Source organism: Chanos chanos, chromosome 15, assembly GCF_902362185.1.
Source record: "Chanos chanos chromosome 15, fChaCha1.1, whole genome shotgun sequence".
Lineage (NCBI taxonomy): Eukaryota > Metazoa > Chordata > Actinopteri > Gonorynchiformes > Chanidae > Chanos > Chanos chanos.
Genome location: NC_044509.1, coordinates 16,242,366 through 16,261,887, shown reverse-complemented (window position 1 = coordinate 16,261,887; position 19,522 = coordinate 16,242,366). Strand labels below are relative to the sequence as shown.

General features: G+C 42.7%; 2 protein-coding genes across 2 annotated transcripts in view; one reads left to right on the top strand and one right to left on the bottom strand.

Annotated features, from left to right (window-relative positions):
• The first annotated feature begins 1,927 nt into the window (after positions 1-1,927).
• Positions 1,928-11,300, top strand: samsn1b (SAM domain, SH3 domain and nuclear localisation signals 1b). Its single transcript, XM_030792292.1, has 11 exons — positions 1,928-1,981; positions 2,363-2,443; positions 2,664-2,795; positions 3,495-3,627; positions 4,050-4,201; positions 4,345-4,551; positions 4,980-5,141; positions 6,496-6,628; positions 9,559-9,743; positions 10,959-11,078; positions 11,211-11,300. Exons 1-11 carry the CDS (start codon positions 1,928-1,930, stop codon positions 11,298-11,300), a joined length of 1,449 nt encoding a protein of 482 aa, XP_030648152.1.
• Positions 11,301-18,893: 7,593 nt separating this feature from the next.
• gdpd5a (glycerophosphodiester phosphodiesterase domain containing 5a) overlaps positions 18,894-19,522 on the bottom strand; it is a 17,563-nt gene continuing 16,934 nt past the window's right edge. The window contains exon 16 of the mRNA XM_030792847.1: positions 18,894-18,985. Within this exon, the coding sequence (XP_030648707.1) occupies positions 18,894-18,985 (92 nt within the window). The remainder of the gene's footprint in view (positions 18,986-19,522) is intronic.

The following is a 19,522-nucleotide window of genomic DNA, read 5'->3' as shown; positions in this document are numbered from 1 at the left end:
AGGAAACTGGCGTCATGACACGGGCACGTAAACAGACCTGGGCCCCCCCCCCCCCAAAAAAAATAAAACTGTTTGACGAAGTGAACCCTGTTCCAACGCTCTACAAGTATAAATGACAGTTTTGATAAAGTCTTTGTAGGACATTGATGTATGTGTTGTGAGAACTGAAGTACATTTAGTTTCACACGAGGTACAGGGGCCTTGTAAGCCAACTGGGTCAGGGCCTAGTTACGCAATTCACATGCTTATTTGACCCAGACCTGCATAAAAGAGAGCGCTAGGGTGTTCATTCGATATCATATAAATGCCAGATTTATATGCTGTTATGGATAACGGGTTAAAGTTTTGTTACGTTATGAAAACTGCTAAAATGGTTCCCATGTCTTGGGTTTTGCTTTTGAGGGGTCCTTGTGTTATCTGTTACAACCTTAATAAGTCTGTTATGCCACTTTCAACAATCTGAAATGTTGTACGTCCATGTTACAGCAACGCAACCTTCTGCTACTTTTCACAGCTCACGTTACAGATCCACCATCTAAGGAGGACAGTCCAGTCATTACCTGCATAGGACTGGCTAAAAAGCCAGAGAAAAAGTCTTTGAGAGAGAACCAACACCAGCAGCAGCCCCAGGTCCAGCAGACAGCCACAGAGCGAGAGATCATATTAGAGGACACGGACACTCCCTGGAGCCCGGGGCCGTACCAGCAGCGTTGGGGGTCCATTGACTGCTCCCTGGCCTGGGATGCCACATATCACACCTGTCAGAGGCCATCCATTGAACAACGCCTGTACAACTTTAACTTCACTCTGCCGCGGGGTACAGACTGGGACAAGTATGAGAGGCTGATCTACGAGCTGGAGCTCAGGCAGGAGCAGACTCAGCAGTCAGTCTGCTCCGTCACGCACCTGGATCTGTCCGAGTCCGAGGTAAGAACATTTCTCATTTCAGAAACTACCAGATCAGTTTGTAGACTTCCCTTTCAAAATGCCACCTGGCCAACATTTGGATGCTTAGGTATTCTCCTTGTCTAGGAACAAAGGCATTTATGGTTAAACAGTGGTTAGGGGAGAATAAGACTATAAGAATAAGGTTTTTTTTGTGGGATGTTCTCTAGTTATTCTTATCAAGGGAGGTCATGTTACTGACTAGGCTGTAACTGTTGCTGAATGTTAAAAATGACCAGTTGCATTATATATACGGTGTGCAATTTTCAGATTGCACAAGAAAAGCATCACAGATTACATAGCTGATGGTTATCTACTGGTATAGCACTAAAAGCTTCAAATGCTTGAACATGAAACACACCATGTTCAACATGTCCACCTCTTCCTGTGCGTGTCATTCAGCAGATTGTAAAACAGTCCTGTCGTGACAACTCAGGAGAAGCTCAACTGAAGGCTAGTGGTTTTTTTTTTTTTTTTTACATTTCTGAGGTGATACGAAAACACTGTCTCCCAATTTTGATTTTGAAAATTTTAAAATTATCCTTAAAAACAAAAGCCTGCTAAACAATCTCTTGTAAATGAAAAACCCAAAAAAATTTTGACCAATCAGGCAATAGATCATTTTCATAACTACCAACAAACCTGGAGTTCTGGATTTGGTTTTGATTCACAAAAATTTTGTAATGATGCAAATCACAAACAGTCATAATCTGTTTATTCCCGAAAACGAACATTATCGTTGTGGATTGTTTTTCCACCGATGACCTACACTGAGCTCTCAGATCAAAGATAAGTGGAACGTCAGAAAGCGTACATCCTGTACACCGTATGAGGAAGTGCTCTAGTCAGCTCCATCGCTTAGCTGCTTCATAGCGACACTGATGTGTTCGGTCATGCACAGGAAGGTTTTTCTCTAGACGTATTTAAAAAAAAAAACAAACAACAACAACAACAACAAAAAACGTTTAGTTGAAAAAAAAAAATGCTTCAAAGGAAACCCTCAAATGTCTCAGAAAAACCAAAAAATAAACCAAAGGTAAGCCAGGTTGATGGATTTTTTGTTTGTTTGTTTGTTTATTTTCCTATGACAGCTATTTTTAGTAAATGGAAACCTTGCCTAATTTTGGTGAAATGAGAAAGACGTGTGAAAAATGTCAAATGAAATCATTTGGTCAAGCATATTGATCACAGCTGCCTGGTTTTGTTTACACATTAGGATAAAGTGATTGTGTTGTACCTAGACAGGTAAAAGGACTGATGCAGAAGGTGAAAAGTTCAACCTTAGAAAATCCTCTGTTTTATCACAAAATGAAACCGGGTCTGCTTCAGGCTTTTTTGTGTGGGGGGGGGAAAGTAGTGTACACTGGCTCTTCCCTAAAAAGCTCGTCTGTTGTAACCCGGCTTCTTCTTCCACCAGCGCTCCGCCAGCTTTGGCAGATTTGACATTTCCAGACATCACGCTGCCCGAGACAAGCCAGAGGAGAATGGAGCGAATTCGGTATGATTTCAGCATTTCTGTCTCAATCCGCACTTGAAAATTTGTGTCAGCCAAACTGTTTGTCAAGAAGTCACAGATGTGAGCGTGCTATTATTTTTCAGAAAGTAGGTAACACATTTTACAATTAAACCTCAAGAGATCTTAAAGTTTGGTGGATCTAAAGACAATTAGAATTTTCAAGTATCTCTGTGTGTGTGTGTGTGTGTGTGTGTGTGTCCAGTCAGCAGACGGAGAGGTGAATGAAGGGGACCAGAATAAGGCCGGTGGACTAGGGAAGAGGGTGAAGGCGATCTCAATGACCATGCGTAAGAGGATGGGGAGAAAATACGCCAAGGCTCTGTCTGAGGAGATGGTACATGTTTCAGAGATCAAAGCAACACACTTAACATTCCGTCAACATACCTGTGGTTACGCTTGAGGTCTGACTGTCTCAGCTTTTTTTTTTCCACCGAAACTGATGATTTCAACAAAACATACAGCTTCTGGTTAACCTTTTACTCGGGGGGGTAAAGGCAAAAAATAAAAAACAAAAACAGTTATGGCAATTAGGTAACACGTCGCTACAAAGCAAATACTTCAGAAGCAATTAGAAATTTGTTTAAGGGATGAATGAATAAAACGTTTTCACTCGTTCTAGAGAGAATCTACATTTCAGCTGCATTCTGTAAAAACAGGTAACACCACAAACACTCACCATAATTAGCTGGATATTCATGGCAAGGCCACTGTGTCTCTCTTAGACACAGGAAAAGGAAAGTCACTGCCTATTTACTATAAACAGCAGCTGGGGAGTACATATAGTTGGCTTACACACACCTCCCATGTCTGAGTTATAAATGGCAAGGCCGCTCTGAGGGATTAAAGACTTTGCTTGCCAGAGGAGGACTGTGCCCTCTCTTAACCTGGGACAGAGCCGCTTTGGCACATTAGAAATTAAACACGTAACAGCTTTGGCATGGCTCGTGACCGTTCTGGTCTTAACCGCTGCGTTTTTCCGCTCTGTATTGTAAGTCATTTTAATACCGAGCGTTGACGTGTTGCGTTTGCCCAGGGCGAAGACGTGGACAAGGACCTGGAGCATGAGAGAGAGACGGACACCGGCAGTGGTTTAGTCAAAGCCTGCAGGAGGTCCAGCAACTCACTGGAAAGCCTCTACAGTTTAAACAGCGGACAGAGCTCATCCAGTAAGTTCTGCGGGCTGCAGTTCTCAGGTCACTGAGGATTTCAGCAGTCTATAGCTACAGTGTGAAAACCACTTTGTCACATTCAATGACCATTTCCTGGCCTTAAGATCCCATCACGAACAAAACCAGCACAAACAAAACAAATGATTGACAAAGTAAATAAATCAGTAAGATCAGATAACATGACAGGAGCAAGATAACATGAATCACACCGCTGGTTAACATATAACTGAAAAAATAAATTAAAAAAAAAAAAAAAAGACCGCTCACCAGGCAGTTACTGACTGTTCCTCTGACTGGCTAAATCAAAAGATGATTTGGTTTTAGAAATGGAGATTTGGAGATTTAATGGTTAAATTAAAAGATGATTTAGTTTTAGAAACGGAGATTTAACGCTGATGAATGCTGTGCCTGTTGTTTAGGTGGCGTAACCAGTGGATCTGATGGTTCCAGTAACAGAGACAGTCTGAGGCTGGATGAGGATCTGCCCTACACAGGCCAGTTCTGCGGAAAAGCCAAAGTCCACACGGACTTTGTCCCAAGTCCGTACGACACGGAGTCCCTCAAACTCAAGGTAACCATTCCATCAGCATTCAGTTAAAGGCTAAGCCTGAATGCTGAGATGCAATAAAATATTTCCCGTAATTCCAAGGTCCTGTTGCCTAACTTGTATGACATCACAGCAAGCCTTTCATGTCTCTCCTTGAAATTCTTCAGGTGGGTGATGTGATTGACATTATCAGCAAGCCACCGATGGGTATCTGGACAGGCATGCTGAACAACAGAGTGGGCAACTTTAAATTCATCTACGTGGATGTGCTGCCGGAGGAAGTGGTCCCACCTCAGCAGCTGCGGACCCACCGAAGGAGCAAAAGACCTCGGCCGAAAACGCTGCAGGAGCTCCTGGAGAGACTCAATCTCGAGGTGCTTCACCGTTTGATTGTTTCCTTTAAATATAATCTAGATTACATGGGGGAGAGGGGATTATAAAACTTTAAAAACGATAAAACTACGATGCTGTTGGGGCAGCTGCATCTGGATGTCTTTGTTCGCTAGAACAGTTTCTGCTCACGTGTCATAAATGAAAAGTGGCTCTGTGATTTGACACCACAGCTCACGTGAGGATGAATCACGAGAAATAAGTCAGCATCACCGCTCACGTTTTTGTGCCCAGCTTATTCTGAGAGTTTTGTCCAAGCGTAGTCCACGAATACTTCCTCATCTTTTCACACAGTGGTGTGAAGTGGTAGGGACATGTTAAAAACTGAATCAAAGCGAGGTGATTTTTGGTGCTGTAGAAATAAGGAGTGTGAATTAGTAGAGTGAAAAGGAGGTGATTTTTGGTTGTGCAGGACCTGGCCTCCTCTCTGATGCTGAACGGCTATGAGACAGTGGACGACCTAAAGGAACTGAAGGAACAGCACCTCATTGAGCTCAATGTGACTGACCCTGAGCAGAGACACAGACTGCTGGCTGCCTCAGAGGCCCTGCAGGAGAATGACAGTGAGTACCCAGTCTACACACACACACACACACATACACACACACACACACAGAGCTGACATCAGCAGGACTGTGGACACAGACTGATGGAGAGGTCTGATAATATAAATGTGCTAGAAAAACAAAAATAGGTTCAGACAAGGTAACCAGGAAAACACTTTGTGGCAACGTGGTGAATGAATGATATAAGTATCGATAATATAACGCAGATTACTGCAATTGCATAGGACGTTTAATCAAGCAATGTCTGGCTGCAAAGACACACATTTGGACGTACATTTATACTCTACTGTTTCAAACACATTATTTCAGAAACAATCCAGCATAGGTAGCACTGGAGGGCATTTGCTAATTTGCTGGGCTGCATAAATTATCATGCAAAATTTAGGACTTTTATTATTATTCAATCATCTCCATGATTTTATAATGCCTTGAGCAGGAAAATGAATATATGAATCAAAGACATTTAAAAAAATATCCAATTCTTATTAAATAAATATATATACATGTAATAAACTGTCTGTCAGTCAGTCAGTCAGTAAATAAAGTGGACACCACTACACTGTCTGCCATCAATCCTTCACACGCTAAGGAGCTGTTCTGCTGTTGTTCTGTTTCATACAACCCTTCACATAACGAAAAAAAAAAAAAAAAGCCAAAAACTTAGTGCGAAGTAGGCTCATCTTTACCCTGCGAAGAGTTTGGGGTAGTGCACTGTAACCTTGCTTACACTTTAAATGCAGTAGAAAAAAAAAAGGTTGAACTTTAAATTCACGCCTGGCTCTCCTTATTGCCCTACACATCGACACCCAGTGGAACTGATCTGTGGGCAGAGGTAAAGGGCACAGATGAGACCCCTGGATTAAGAACTGAAGCCTGCTCTGTCTGAGTGGTGACAACGGGCATAATCCCAAAACCTGACACCAATGTACTGCAATTACACAAAACTACTCAGCAAGCAACCAAAAAAAAAAAAAAAAGAATTAAAAAAAAAAAAAAGTCAGCTCACATAGAGACCATCATGCAAAAGTTGTCTTTCTGACAGGAAATGTGCTCAGCAGTGGTGAGTGGATGTGGTTTAGGTTCTGTTATCTTGTTTTCAAGTTACAAAAAAACATACACCTTAAGAATATTGTCAAGTTCATAGGGAAAGCACTGACTGCTCTAACTGATCTGACCGATCAAGAGACAGACGGGAAAAAACGCGCACACACACACACGCGCGCACGGACACGCACACGCACGCACACACACAAACACATCAAAAACCCGTTCAGTCTATATCTAGTTCCCGAACAAACGTGTTCTGTGAGACCCATAGAGATGTGAGCCTTTCTCTGCTTCACAGACACCCCTAAGACAGAGGCCGATGCAGAGGAGGAGCCCAGGTCTCCGTCGGCCGACGCGAAGGCAGACCTGATCGACTGTCCGCGGGACTCGGGCTGTTACATAGCGTCAGACTGCTCTGACAACAGTAAAGAGGACTCTGACAACACCCGTGAGAATCAAGCAACAGCACAACCCTAACCACAGCCTGTTCCTGTCCGACTAACGCTCCACTTCCTCTGCTTTTACACCTCTGACAGCACGGGGCGGCCGTGGTGAAGAGGGCGTACGTGTCTGAGCTTAAGGACAGTGTCAAGTTTGGCCGGAGGACTCGTCTACAGACCTGCTGCAGGCTTCGCTCTAACGTAGCGCAGCCGTGCATCTTAGACCACGGATGGTCTTACACCACACGGATGGTCTCTGTGAAGTTTTGCAATGAAATGTTTTGCGGCTCATTACCATGCACCGTGTGTGTGTACGTGTTTGTATATGTGTATGTGTGTGTGTGTGTGTGTGTGAGAGAAAGAGAGCATGTCCGCATTTTACAATTATCTGTTGTGTTAAAAGGAGGCGAATCCGAAGTATTTTCCTCAGTTGTTTTTGCACATAATAAATCCTTAACGAACTGTAAATATATTGTAAATAAGATTTGACAGAGACAGAGAGAGCGAGAGCAAGAGAGAAAGAAAGAGAGAGTGAGAGAGACATTAGTTCTTAGATGCTCAGTAATCAAAGAACTGCTGAACTGAAACTGGAATATTTTCTGCAATAAAAAAAAATGACAAAAATAAAAGTAAACTGCTCTGTGTCTGGTGTTAAAACCACTGACCTCCTGCTAAACCCTGATCCGCTGAACTCCGCCACTCTGACGACAACTTCGTGAGAGGTTCGTTTTGGAAAGATGACACTGTGTAACTGACAGCAGCCAAACAGTAAGTGGCATAAATGATGTTTAAATGAATTATTAAGACACATATAGAAAACAACAGTCTGTTATGACAAAGAAATGGTCAACACTGGCCACACAATAACCAGCTGACAGAGTGACTTTACTCTGACAAAAATCCAGAGGAGAGCGAGATTTCTGAAAAGAGATGTGTGAGGTGATAAGTGATAAAAGTAAAGGGAGTTTTCTGAAAACAGACATGAGTGAGGTGGTGAAGTGAGAGAGCTAAGATTTCTGAAAAGGGACAAGCATGTGGTACTGAAGCTATAAACATAGAGGAGAGTTCGACACAGAGATTACTGAAAACAGACAAGCATGTGGTACTGAAGCTATAAACACGGAGGAGAGTTTGACACAGAGATTTCTGAAAAGAGACGCGTGTGAGGAGCTTAGGTAATAAAAGTGAGTTCTGAAACAGGGTCAAAAATCAAGATTTTGGTCGAAAGGCACTCGCTGTCAGAAGGGTGGGTGTAAAAAATATACATCCCGTTTTCTGGTTTTGTTTTTTTCCACCTGACCTAAGACTGAAGTCTAAATCAAGAGCTGACGGCTCGTGTTGAGGGGTCTTGAGGAGGTCGAGTAAGACACGCAGTCAAATCCTTTTACAATTTTGTTATTTGGCAGACGCTTTTAGCCAAAGCGACCTACAATTTTACATATGCCACAAAATGTAACGTGTCAATGTTTTAACAACCTTGACCATTTCTTATGATTTATTCAAAAGCATTACATTTTGGGGCATTTAAACACGCTTTGTGTAACATTACCAAGTCATTTACAAGTATTAGAGTTTAAACCAGTATCAAAACAAAACACATCGGAGCCGCAAAAAACAAATGAGGATTAGGAAAAAAAAAACAAAAATAAAATGAAAATCTAGAGTTCAAAGTTTGTTTTGTATACGGACGTGGGTTGCTTTCCAATGAACTTCAAACTTTTTTTTTTTTAATCCCTCATTTAACCACAGTAAAGTCACTGAACACATGTCAAAACCCGCTGTGGTGCGGTGGGGGAGACAGGTACCTTTGCAGTAACTGCGCATGTTTTCTTCAAGACCTCAAAGGCACAACCGGAGCAGCAGCAGCCGGAGGAGGGGCCGAGCAGCCTCCTGTTACAGAGTCAATATCCCTCAGAGCCCCCGTGCACAACTCTCACCCAAACCAGTGCCCCGCTGCACAACTCTCACCCAAACCAGTGCCCCGCTGCACAACTCTCACCCAAACCAGTGCCCCGCTGCACAACTCTCACCCAAACCAGTGCCCCGCTGCACAACTCTCACCCAAACCAGTGCCCCAACACACAACTCTCACCCAAACCAGTGCCCCAACACACAACTCTCGCCCAAACCAGTGCCCCAACACACAACTCTCGCCCAAACCAGTGCCCCAACACACAACTCTCGCCCAAACCAGTGCCCCAACACACAACTCTCAACCAAACCAGTGCCCCGCTGCACAACTCTCAACCAAACCAGTGCCCCGCTGCACAACTCTCACCCAAACCAGTGCCCCGCTGCACAACTCTCACCCAAACCAGTGCCCCGCTGCACAACTCTCACCCAAACCAGTGCCCCAACACACAACTCTCACCCAAACCAGTGCCCCAACACACAACTCTCACCCAAACCAGTGCCCCAACACACAACTCTCGCCCAAACCAGTGCCCCAACACACAACTCTCAACCAAACCAGTGCCCCAACACACAACTCTCAACCAAACCAGTGCCCCGCTGCACAACTCTCACCCAAACCAGTGCCCCGCTGCACAACTCTCACCCAAACCAGTGCCCCGCTGCACAACTCTCACCCAAACCAGTGCCCCAACACACAACTCTCACCCAAACCAGTGCCCCAACACACAACTCTCACCCAAACCAGTGCCCCAACACACAACTCTCACCCAAACCAGTGCCCCAACACACAACTCTCGCCCAAACCAGTGCCCCAACACACAACTCTCGCCCAAACCAGTGCCCCAACACACAACTCTCACCCAAACCAGTGCCCCGCTGCACAACTCTCACCCAAACCAGTGCCCCGCTGCACAACTCTCACCCAAACCAGTGCCCCGCTGCACAACTCTCACCCAAACCAGTGCCCCGCTGCACAACTCTCACCCAAACCAGAGCCCCCGTGCACAACTCTCACCCAAACCAGAGCCCCCGTGCACAACTCTCACCCAAACCAGAGCCCCCGTGCACAACTCTCACCCAAACCAGTGCCCCGCTGCACAACTCTCGCCCAAACCAGTGCCCCGCTGCACAACTCTCGCCCAAACCAGTGCCCCGCTGCACAACTCTCACCCAAACCAGTGTCCCGCTGCACAACTCTCACCCAAACCAGTATCCCGCTGCACAACTCTCACCCAAACCAGTGCCCCGCTGCACAACTCTCACCCAAACCAGTGCCCCGCTGCACAACTCTCACCCAAACCAGTGCCCCCGTGCACAACTCTCACCCAAACCAGTGCCCCGCTGCACAACTCTCACCCAAACCAGTGCCCCGCTGCACAACTCTCACCCAAACCAGTGCCCCGCTGCACAACTCTCACCCAAACCAGTGCCCCGCTGCACAACTCTCACCCAAACCAGTGCCCCAACACACAACTCTCACCCAAACCAGTGCCCCAACACACAACTCTCGCCCAAACCAGTGCCCCAACACACAACTCTCGCCCAAACCAGTGCCCCAACACACAACTCTCGCCCAAACCAGTGTCCCGCTGCACAACTCTCACCCAAACCAGTGCCCCGCTGCACAACTCTCACCCAAACCAGTGCCCCGCTGCACAACTCTCACCCAAACCAGTGCCCCGCTGCACAACTCTCACCCAAACCAGTGCCCCGCTGCACAACTCTCACCCAAACCAGTGCCCCGCTGCACAACTCTCACCCAAACCAGAGCCCCCGTGCACAACTCTCACCCAAACCAGAGCCCCGCTGCACAACTCTCACCCAAACCAGTATTTCTGCAACTGGAAAAGTCCCCGATTTTTGCACAGTATGAGAGAGAAATCTCTGGAAAATCGGTGGCGAGACTCCTTAAACGTTAGGAAACTGGTGGAAAGTCTGTACTCCCTGACAGACTTGGATCTGTTTCCCGTAACGGTGCCCCTTTTTCAATTACTAAACACCTCGTTACTTCACACTGAGGACGGCAGGGGAGAGCAAAGCGTTTACACAGTTTTTATTTTAGACTCCTTATTGTCCAGCAGGAAGAGTCTGGTTGATGGCTAGATGAAATGATATGTGGGCAGTGTCTGAACCAGGTGAAACACTGACTCCAGTCAGAGAGCAGCACTGAATCCGGTGCTTAACTGCTCAACAGCACCATCAGTTGTCCATTGTAGCACATGACATTCTCAGTTAGGAAAAGACAGAAAACAGCCCATGACATTCATTCCTTTTCTAAGCCACTTGTCCTAATTAGGGTCGTGGAGGCTGCTGGAGCCTATCAAAGCATTCATTGGGCGACACAGACAAACATATTCGCACCTAGGAGCAATTTAGCATCTCACCTTTTGTAATTTGCCTGACTTACATGTCTTTGGACTGTAGGAGGAAACCGGCTCTTCTGGAGGAAACCCAGCCAAACACGGGGGGAACATGCAAACTCCACACAGAAAGGACCCTGGACGCCTGGCTCACTGCGCTACTGTGCCCCCCCCGCCCATGACAGTGAGAAAGATATTAATCTCCTGTTTTATGCACTGCTCTGCATTATAGTATGATAGTGTTTCAGTTCTCCAATCAAAAACAGCTCTGGAAAATATCTGTTTTAAAAATATACATGTAAGTTCTGCAGTCCAGAACATGTACATGGAAATACAGGAGGAAACTGGCTCTGAGCGCAGGACTCAGTACCCGAGTGGTGCAGGGCTGGGCAGGTCTGAGAGGTAACAGCAGTAGGAGCGTGTTGAGGGTTGGCTGAGGGAGGTTGACACAGGGGGGACGACACAGGGGGGGACACTGCTGGATCTGAAATCTCAGATACTGATACGAGGCTATGCTGCCTACATCTGGAAAAGGAGAGGGAATTTTTTTTGTTTTGCAGTGAAAAACTAGGAACATGTTGCACTATGTCAACTTAAAGCCCTGTACTAAAAGACACACCTACATACAGCAGAGTATGCCACGTGGTCAGGCAAAGGCTTGTTCCTCTAAAGGAAACATTTCAGTGTCGCGATAATGAAGTCTGAAAACAAATTATGAATTTATCCAAATTCATAATTTATACAATTCAAATGCGTCATTTATTTTATGGCAGCAACATCATTTGTTGCTGTGTCACCATATCCCAGCAGCGGTTCAGTCTTCATTGGAACATTTATGATTATTACTTACTTGGTATCCAAACTTCAGCCAGTTCAGAGAGTGTGAAACTCACCAGGAAGTTCAGCATGTTTGACTTCATCAGCGCTGTAGACATTTAAGACACTCACATTATGAGGTGCTGGAGTCTTAAGTTCATCAAAATAAACTGCTCCAGGCTTATAAATAACCAGGGAAAAAAATGGGTAATTGTAACATGGAGAGAGGTCAAAGGTGCCCATAATAATAATTAATAAATGTCATTCCCATCAGCAGAACATCCTAGATGAACTACACAATAATTAAACCAATAATTAGAATTCACCTGACATTTGGTAAACATGAAATCAAAATGTGAAACACCTGATATTGTCTGATAACAGGCACTGTATTTTATGACATTGAGAAAAAATGTATTAAAACTTGTCATAGTGGTTTATAATAGAGAAGTGGAGTTTTATCTGTTAAAGAGGAAATGATCATACCACCATCTAGGCCTTACTGCCATAGTGTCACATTCATTAGATTAGCTGGAGTATTCAGTCATAATCACATCTTGGAGCACTTCAGCCCAAGTGTTGCTGAGCGATACATTTCATTAGAAGTGCTGTGTCCATGCCATGGAAAAACGTACAAGCTTGGCTGGATTAACGCACACTTCTCGCTCGCCTTGGGTATCGCTGATATCATTTATTTTGTCCGTTTACAGCAACAAAAGTTGAATGAAAAGTGGTTGTAAATTAATCCTTGTAGTCATACTTAACAAAAAACTGGTTACAACATGAACTGGTGAGGAGAATCGTGGTCAAAATAGTGTATTTAACCAAGCTCCTCTTTTCCATCGGCTCAATCCCAAAATTCAACTGTGCCCTACGTCATATAGATTTTGCCCTCTTACGTGGCATCAAACACAACGTTAGGCACGTGAAACATAAATATACATTCAAAACTATCAGTCACAATTATTCATATCTTAAACATAAATCTTAATTCAATATGTAAAACGAAAATTGCTATAACAGGTGTAATGGTTCACCCTGTTCACAGTTCAGTTTAAACCTCAGTTTTTGTGCCAGAGTTTGGATTCAATCACCATTAGGGGGAAAAATGTCAGGCACCTATCTAAATGAATCAATGCTCATTGTCTAGCAAAATACACTAACTAATCTAGTTGAGACCGACCACCTAACCCGATACCACCCTATGTGTTGCGTGTCACGTGTGAGCACTCCTGTCTATGTGTGTATGAGTATTTAACTAAAGAGATGCCTGGGGGATTACACGGCTGAACCCGGGGGCGTTTCTCCAAAAGGCCGATCAAAGGCACCACCACGGCTCGGCCAGCCCAAGCTGTGGCTTTTCAGTTCACTGGTAACGGTGGCAATTTAATGAGTGAACAAAATATCAAAAACAAAAAGAGTTCAGGAAACAAAACTGTACATCCAGAGAGGAATATTGAAATGAAAATATGGATGACTATCTAGAGTTTACAGGTTTGCCTTCAAAACCAGTGAGGATGTCTCGACCTCCTCTCTCTTGCGAGAGCTTGTCAGTTCTCTCCTTAGAGAGACAGCAAACCCAGGTAGGCAGCACCCTCCAGCATCTCATGTGTATGTCAGTGCCTTTCCCTAATCTACTACCATCATATCCTAACAATCACGGTTTGGCTTGAAAGAAGGTTGAACCAACTGAGAATTGAAGTTTTTCCTCCTTTTTTATTTAAATAAAACTGAATGAAAGAAAACTAACCCTCAGGACCTTTTACTCAAAGCTTTTTTGAGGAACTGAGTGTAAGAAAATTAAACATGAACAACAGGTTGTGTTAAGGCTCTTCTTAATGACAATGAGTGAAGTAAATCTAAACATCATTTTACTTTTAAGGTTCCTCACGAAAATGATCACAAAAAAACGAAGTCTGAGCACCAGTAACTTTGAAGTTATTCCTTTATAAAATCAGTGTAAGAAAACTATACCTGAACAAGGGCACCGTCGCTGGAGCATGCCAATTCAGCAGAAAAAGAAACACAATGACTGCAAAATGACGACCGACCACTCTGACCTTCTCCAGATCAATGTGCAGCTACTTCCATATCAGAAAACCAAGAAGATTAGAGTTTAGACAAAGTATACACATACTGCATGATTAGCATGGTTCATATGTGTTCTCACAGTGAGAAATGAAAAGGAAAAGGTGTACTTGCTTCAAATTGTGATCAACGTTCCTCTTATTGATCAAAAGCACAAACAGTGTGGAATGCACACCTTTGGTAAAGATATGTATTCCCTTTGATGTAGCATCATGTTTGAGGGCAAAAATCCGAGGTTCACTATACGTACACTATGAGCCAAGCCAAGGACTACAGAACTGCACTTTTCAGTTCTATTGCAAAATATTTACAGCCCTATGTGTCATGGATCTTGACTTTTGGAGACATGTTTAAATGTCCCTCCTGTCAAATGATAAAACAGATAAGAAAAAAAAACTCAAACCCAAGAAGAATTTTTAGCTTTTTTCTCATTCCAGTCACAATTCCAGTTGTAAGTGTATGATGTCACTCCTCTGGGTTCTAAGACTGATGTGATCTGGGCCATTCCGGCTCTTCCTCTACCACCTGCTCAGGCTGTTCCTCCACTCTAGGCTCTTCCATTTGCTGATCCTTGGGCTGATGCTCTCACTGGTAGAGATCACTGTCAGCTCTTCCCAGCCACTGTCCTCACCTGAGCACTGAGAAATTCTGCCTTCCAGCCATGAAAAACTGTTTACAGAGAGGGTATCTGACTCCTCCAAAAAGCCCTCTGTCACCTCTATGTCAAACATGGGCGCCCCAGGCAGCTCCCACTCAGTAGCTGGTACATGGCTGATTCTCTCCAAAGCATCTGGAGAATGACTGTATTGCACATGGAGTTACTGGAGACATTTCAGGCGGAACTGAAATCTCCACAACTGGACTTCTAATCGTCAACCCCAGACAATCAAAGTCCACGTCAGCATTTTTCTCTGCTTGTTGTTTCTTTCCCTGCCTTTGGCTGATTTGGTTCTTTCAGCAGCAGACGAAGGTCTGGCTTACAGTTTAAGTCTTCATTTTATCAGTGTCCGTCAGCAGATCCAGAGGACAGCCGTCCAGATGGAAAATGGCAATGTTATTTTCCCTCTTTGTTGTCTTTATCTTGAAATTGGTTCCATTAGAGCCATTCATAACAGGTGACTGGCTGGAGACCAGTCAGTCACTGTGCGCTTTACCCATGTGTACCCTACCTGTTAGACCTATGAGGAAGCAGATTTTTTTTAAAAGCAAGAGGGGTAGTAAATAGCAAAAAGAACTACAGGTAAAATTAACAAGCTTAAGAGTACACACTGAATTCAGCTTACTCATATTCTTGGCAAGATGATGCCCAAAACACTGTCATAATAACTGCTTTTCTACAAATAAAAAGTGTGCACAATTCTATATGTAACGCACTAGGTACATGTCTAGACCCACTGGAAGATGAGGAGTAGACGCAGTGTTCTGAATGAAACATGTTGTTTTGTTAATTGACAAAATAAAGTTATTGAGAAAATTTAGTGATAAATTAAATAAATGAACAAACACACAAATGAACTGGATGAAAAATATAACATTTATACTCCCCTCAAATAAAAAACCCCAAACGCACCTGGGCAAATTGGACATTAGATCACAACTGTAGTATTAATTAGCCAGCAGACAACTAAAATGTTGGATACACCCTTATGAAATAAATAAATAAATAAATAAATAGTCTGAGTGTGAATTGTAAGTGAACAGTGAATGTGCATATTTGTGTGTGCGAACCATTCAACCATACCACGCAAAAATAGTTCAGCAGGTGAATCCAACGGACGCTCAACTGGAGTCTTCTGCGTGCAGTTTCCTCTGGATGATCATCAGTAAAATCCAATTCTCACCAAAAAGAAACAAGGCTTATAGTGCTCTATTTACAACAGATGTACTTTACCAGTTTAAACACGGTAAAAATATTACAACTTTCAGCAAAGTTAGCAATATATATACACAGAGGCGTTATTAGGATCTTGAAACGTAAAAGACTTAGCCCAGCCCAGGAATCTTTAGATTTTCACCTGATAACTGCACCATTTTCAAGCTGTTTCAGAGTAAAATCAGAGGATTTCTAAATACATAGAGAATTTCAAACTCTCAGGACTTCCTGTTTCATAGGGGCACTTAAGAGATAGTCCAGAATGAATGGGGGCCTATGGAGCCGTAGCCCCGAAAATGTAACGTTGTTGGGGTAAAACAAAAAAAAAAATGATTTAGCTGATTTCAAAAAGGCTGCTTACCATTTCTCTTGTTTTAGCTGACCTAGGTTTACCAAACATGCTGTGTAACTTAGGAGCACGCCTGTTTCTGTGCAGCTCCCCAGGTAATGGTCTAATTCTATTGATCAGTGTTTTAATGTTTATCAGAAACGACTTAAACGTTTTCAACAAGCTTTTATAAAATTTAAATGAACTTTACCCTTACATTACACTTCAACCATGTCTGTGCTCTTGTTTTACAATAAAAGACCTGTGCAATACTTGCTGTTTACTAAGGGATTGCGTATAAAACTCTCTTCGGTTGAAAATCACACTTCCCGGTCCCCGGTCACACTTTCAAGCAGATCCTTGTAGTGTAGTGTTAGTGTGACACACCCAGTAATTCCCAGTAGAAAAAGGTGCTATCTTCTAGTGTCAATTTTAATTTCAAAACTATTCATACAGTGTATATGAAAGCATGGAACAAATCTTAAACAGGAAATTATAAAATGTTCAGAAATATGAATTACTACAATTGCGAAGGTATTACGAAATACCACAGAAGCTCGTGGCTTCCATAGTTAGCAAGAACATTCCAGAAATGCTAATGCCGCCAGCAAGACCAATTAGCTTGTCGTCTATCAGTTCTAAAGAGTAGTCTGAAGTATTGCCACATATAGCGACATAAACAAAGACATAATCTGCATATGCTTAATGAACATTCAAAATCGATGAAACGCTGAATGATTAAGTTTAAATACACCACTGGTCGATTAAAAAAGCCAATAATGTAACACAGAACGAAGCCTCAACGAACTAGCTTAATGAAGGCTAATTAACATGACTCGAAATGAAACTAATGTAACTCACCATGTCAATTGCCACCATATTTGTTCAAAACTTGTTCAAGAGTGCTTACGTCAAAATAAGAACGAACTATATTCATTCATTCATTCATACATTATTATATCCTATTCCGCTTATCCTAATTAGGGTCGCAGGGGTGCTGGAGCCTATCCCAGCACTCATTGGGCGAGGGGCGGGCTGAACTGTACATCAATTCAGTATTTTGTCGAAACTCCATTCTCCCGCCCCCTGTGGACTGAGGAGCACGTTCTCACTTTGAAGTCAAGATGGCATTTAACAGTCGCAGCCGGTATCAGCCAATAGAAAGGCAGCAATTAATTTTAGTTATGGCGCTGTCCAGAAAACACAAAGAAATTAATCACGTTATATGTGAACGAAATAAATGTTCATTTATACTGTAGAATGTTACTACATTTTGTATATATCATATGTAATGCAATACTGTATGATGTATTATACAATATTATAATATTATTCAAATAATATTTTAACAGCATTAAATAACAAACCCTAGGTATGGTTGAAACAATGGAGTGATATTTTTTCTGCAACATTTTCTTTGTGGAGACATGTATGCAAAACATAACTTGTAAATGAAGCCAAGGCTCTGAAGCAGTGTGTCTGTCTTTGATTATTTTATTTATAAGCACAGTAATTCTTGGCTCATTTTCCACAGTCTATATAAAATCAACCCTCTATAAAGGTTCAACCATTTTCAGTGAGGCATTCCAGTTTAGGACAATTGGTTTGCAAAACAGAAAACTGTAGATGGCACAGCCTACTGATGCTCTAGCCAGGACTTCATATCAGGTGTTTCTAATGACTTTTTTTTTAACCTGCATCTCACTGCATTTGTAAATACAGTTATTGCTATTTTGGCATATAGTGTTCAAATGTACCTCTACAACACTGGCAATCATAAGTTGGCAATTACACACATTGATGTTACAACATTAGAATGATGTTCGCAGTGGTTTCTGTATGATACTGGGTGAGAACTGTGGATTCAGTTATTAGGTGATATGAAACCAAACGTGTGGGCCTGGGAAAAGTTTGTCCGAATGACTGAGAGTTGACTATCGCATTTTGTTTTCTGATTTTTCAATACCATGGAGAATAGCACATTAAAGTAAAAAAAATATATATATTTACATTTATACAGTCGGTCGAGGTTACTTACACTTAAAATAACTACATGTAACTACAAATCATACACTTTTACATGGTTTCCCTTTAGACAGGGAAATGTCCATTGTTCATCTCAGTGTGGCCTGGAGCTAAAATGCATTTTACAGAAATACATGAATTAATAGTAAGCCACTTATAGATCCTTTTTGTGACCAATTTTGATGCATGGTGATTGTCTTCTAAAAGCCTCAGTCCACAAAATACAACACTAACTCACTGTCCTCTTAATTACAGACCAAACCGTCAAAGAAAGAAATTAAGGCAACAAAGTCATGATCCGACACATTCATATTCTGTACAAATAGCAGTCTGCTAAAAAAAACAAAACAAAAAAGTAAAAGTAGAAGTGGAAGCAGAGGAAAGGTGTTAGATTTCGGTCGTCTGTGCGGATCCAAAATACTGAATATTCACCCTCAGGCGAAGAGATCAGAAATGTCGTTTATATCGGCATGTCCATCCAATCAACACTGTTCATCTGTCCTTTTTCCATAAATCCGTTAGTAAACTCCTTACTGATCAATGGTAAGAGATATAATCGGAGAGGGGGAAAAAAGCAGATTTACAGTTTAAAAGAAGGTCCAAGCCATAGTGACTGGCACAGACTTTAAATACTCTTTCTCTCTTCTGGTCCACTGCATGTCCACTCTTCACACCTTTAAAAACATCTGTCTCAGGGAGGAGTCCCCAGTCTGTCAGTCATTCAGTGATTCAAAAACATTTCAAGTACGCTCATCTAAAATTTGTGAAAATTAAAAGCCAGATCTGTGTGTGATGGCTATGGGGGGTCATATCTGTTCTCCGTCAGCGGGCAACACTGTCACGTCTGTCGGAGTCAGATCCGTTTTCCGTCAGCGGGCAATGCCACTGTGTCTGTGGGAGTCATATCCATTCTCAGTGAAGATGGACAGTTCCTCTGTGCTGCCAACACCATTGTTAATCTCTAAAAACAAAAGAAAAGAACATAAAACAATGGTCATGAATTACATACAATAAGCCTGTCCTTTTGCCATACCTTCATGGACCACTTCGATTTGCTGTAAAAACTGTATTCTTGTTACTTCACTCCATTTTTTTTTTTTTTGTTTAAACTGAATTCTTGAGTTGATTCTGTTATACTGAGTTCAATTTTTGTTTGTTTGTTTTACTGGGGAAATCACATGTCATGAAATCCAAAGGCTGCAATGATTATTCATCTTTGGATTTCATCAAATCTATGATAGAAATGAGTAGTGTTTATAATGTGGAATTTATCAGAGGTATCCCACACGGTGCCTGGGCTTGCAGTTAGACCATCCCCACATGTGACTGACACAGTGAAGGGAGAGAAACAGAGGGCAAGGCGGGACCAGAGCTGTCTGTCACCTGCACATATTCACAATATCTGCATTCATAAAACCTACTGACACGACCACAGATTACACCATCTGTTAACCAGCTCTGTTTAATTCACTGTAAGTGTATTGTCGTTCATATTAAT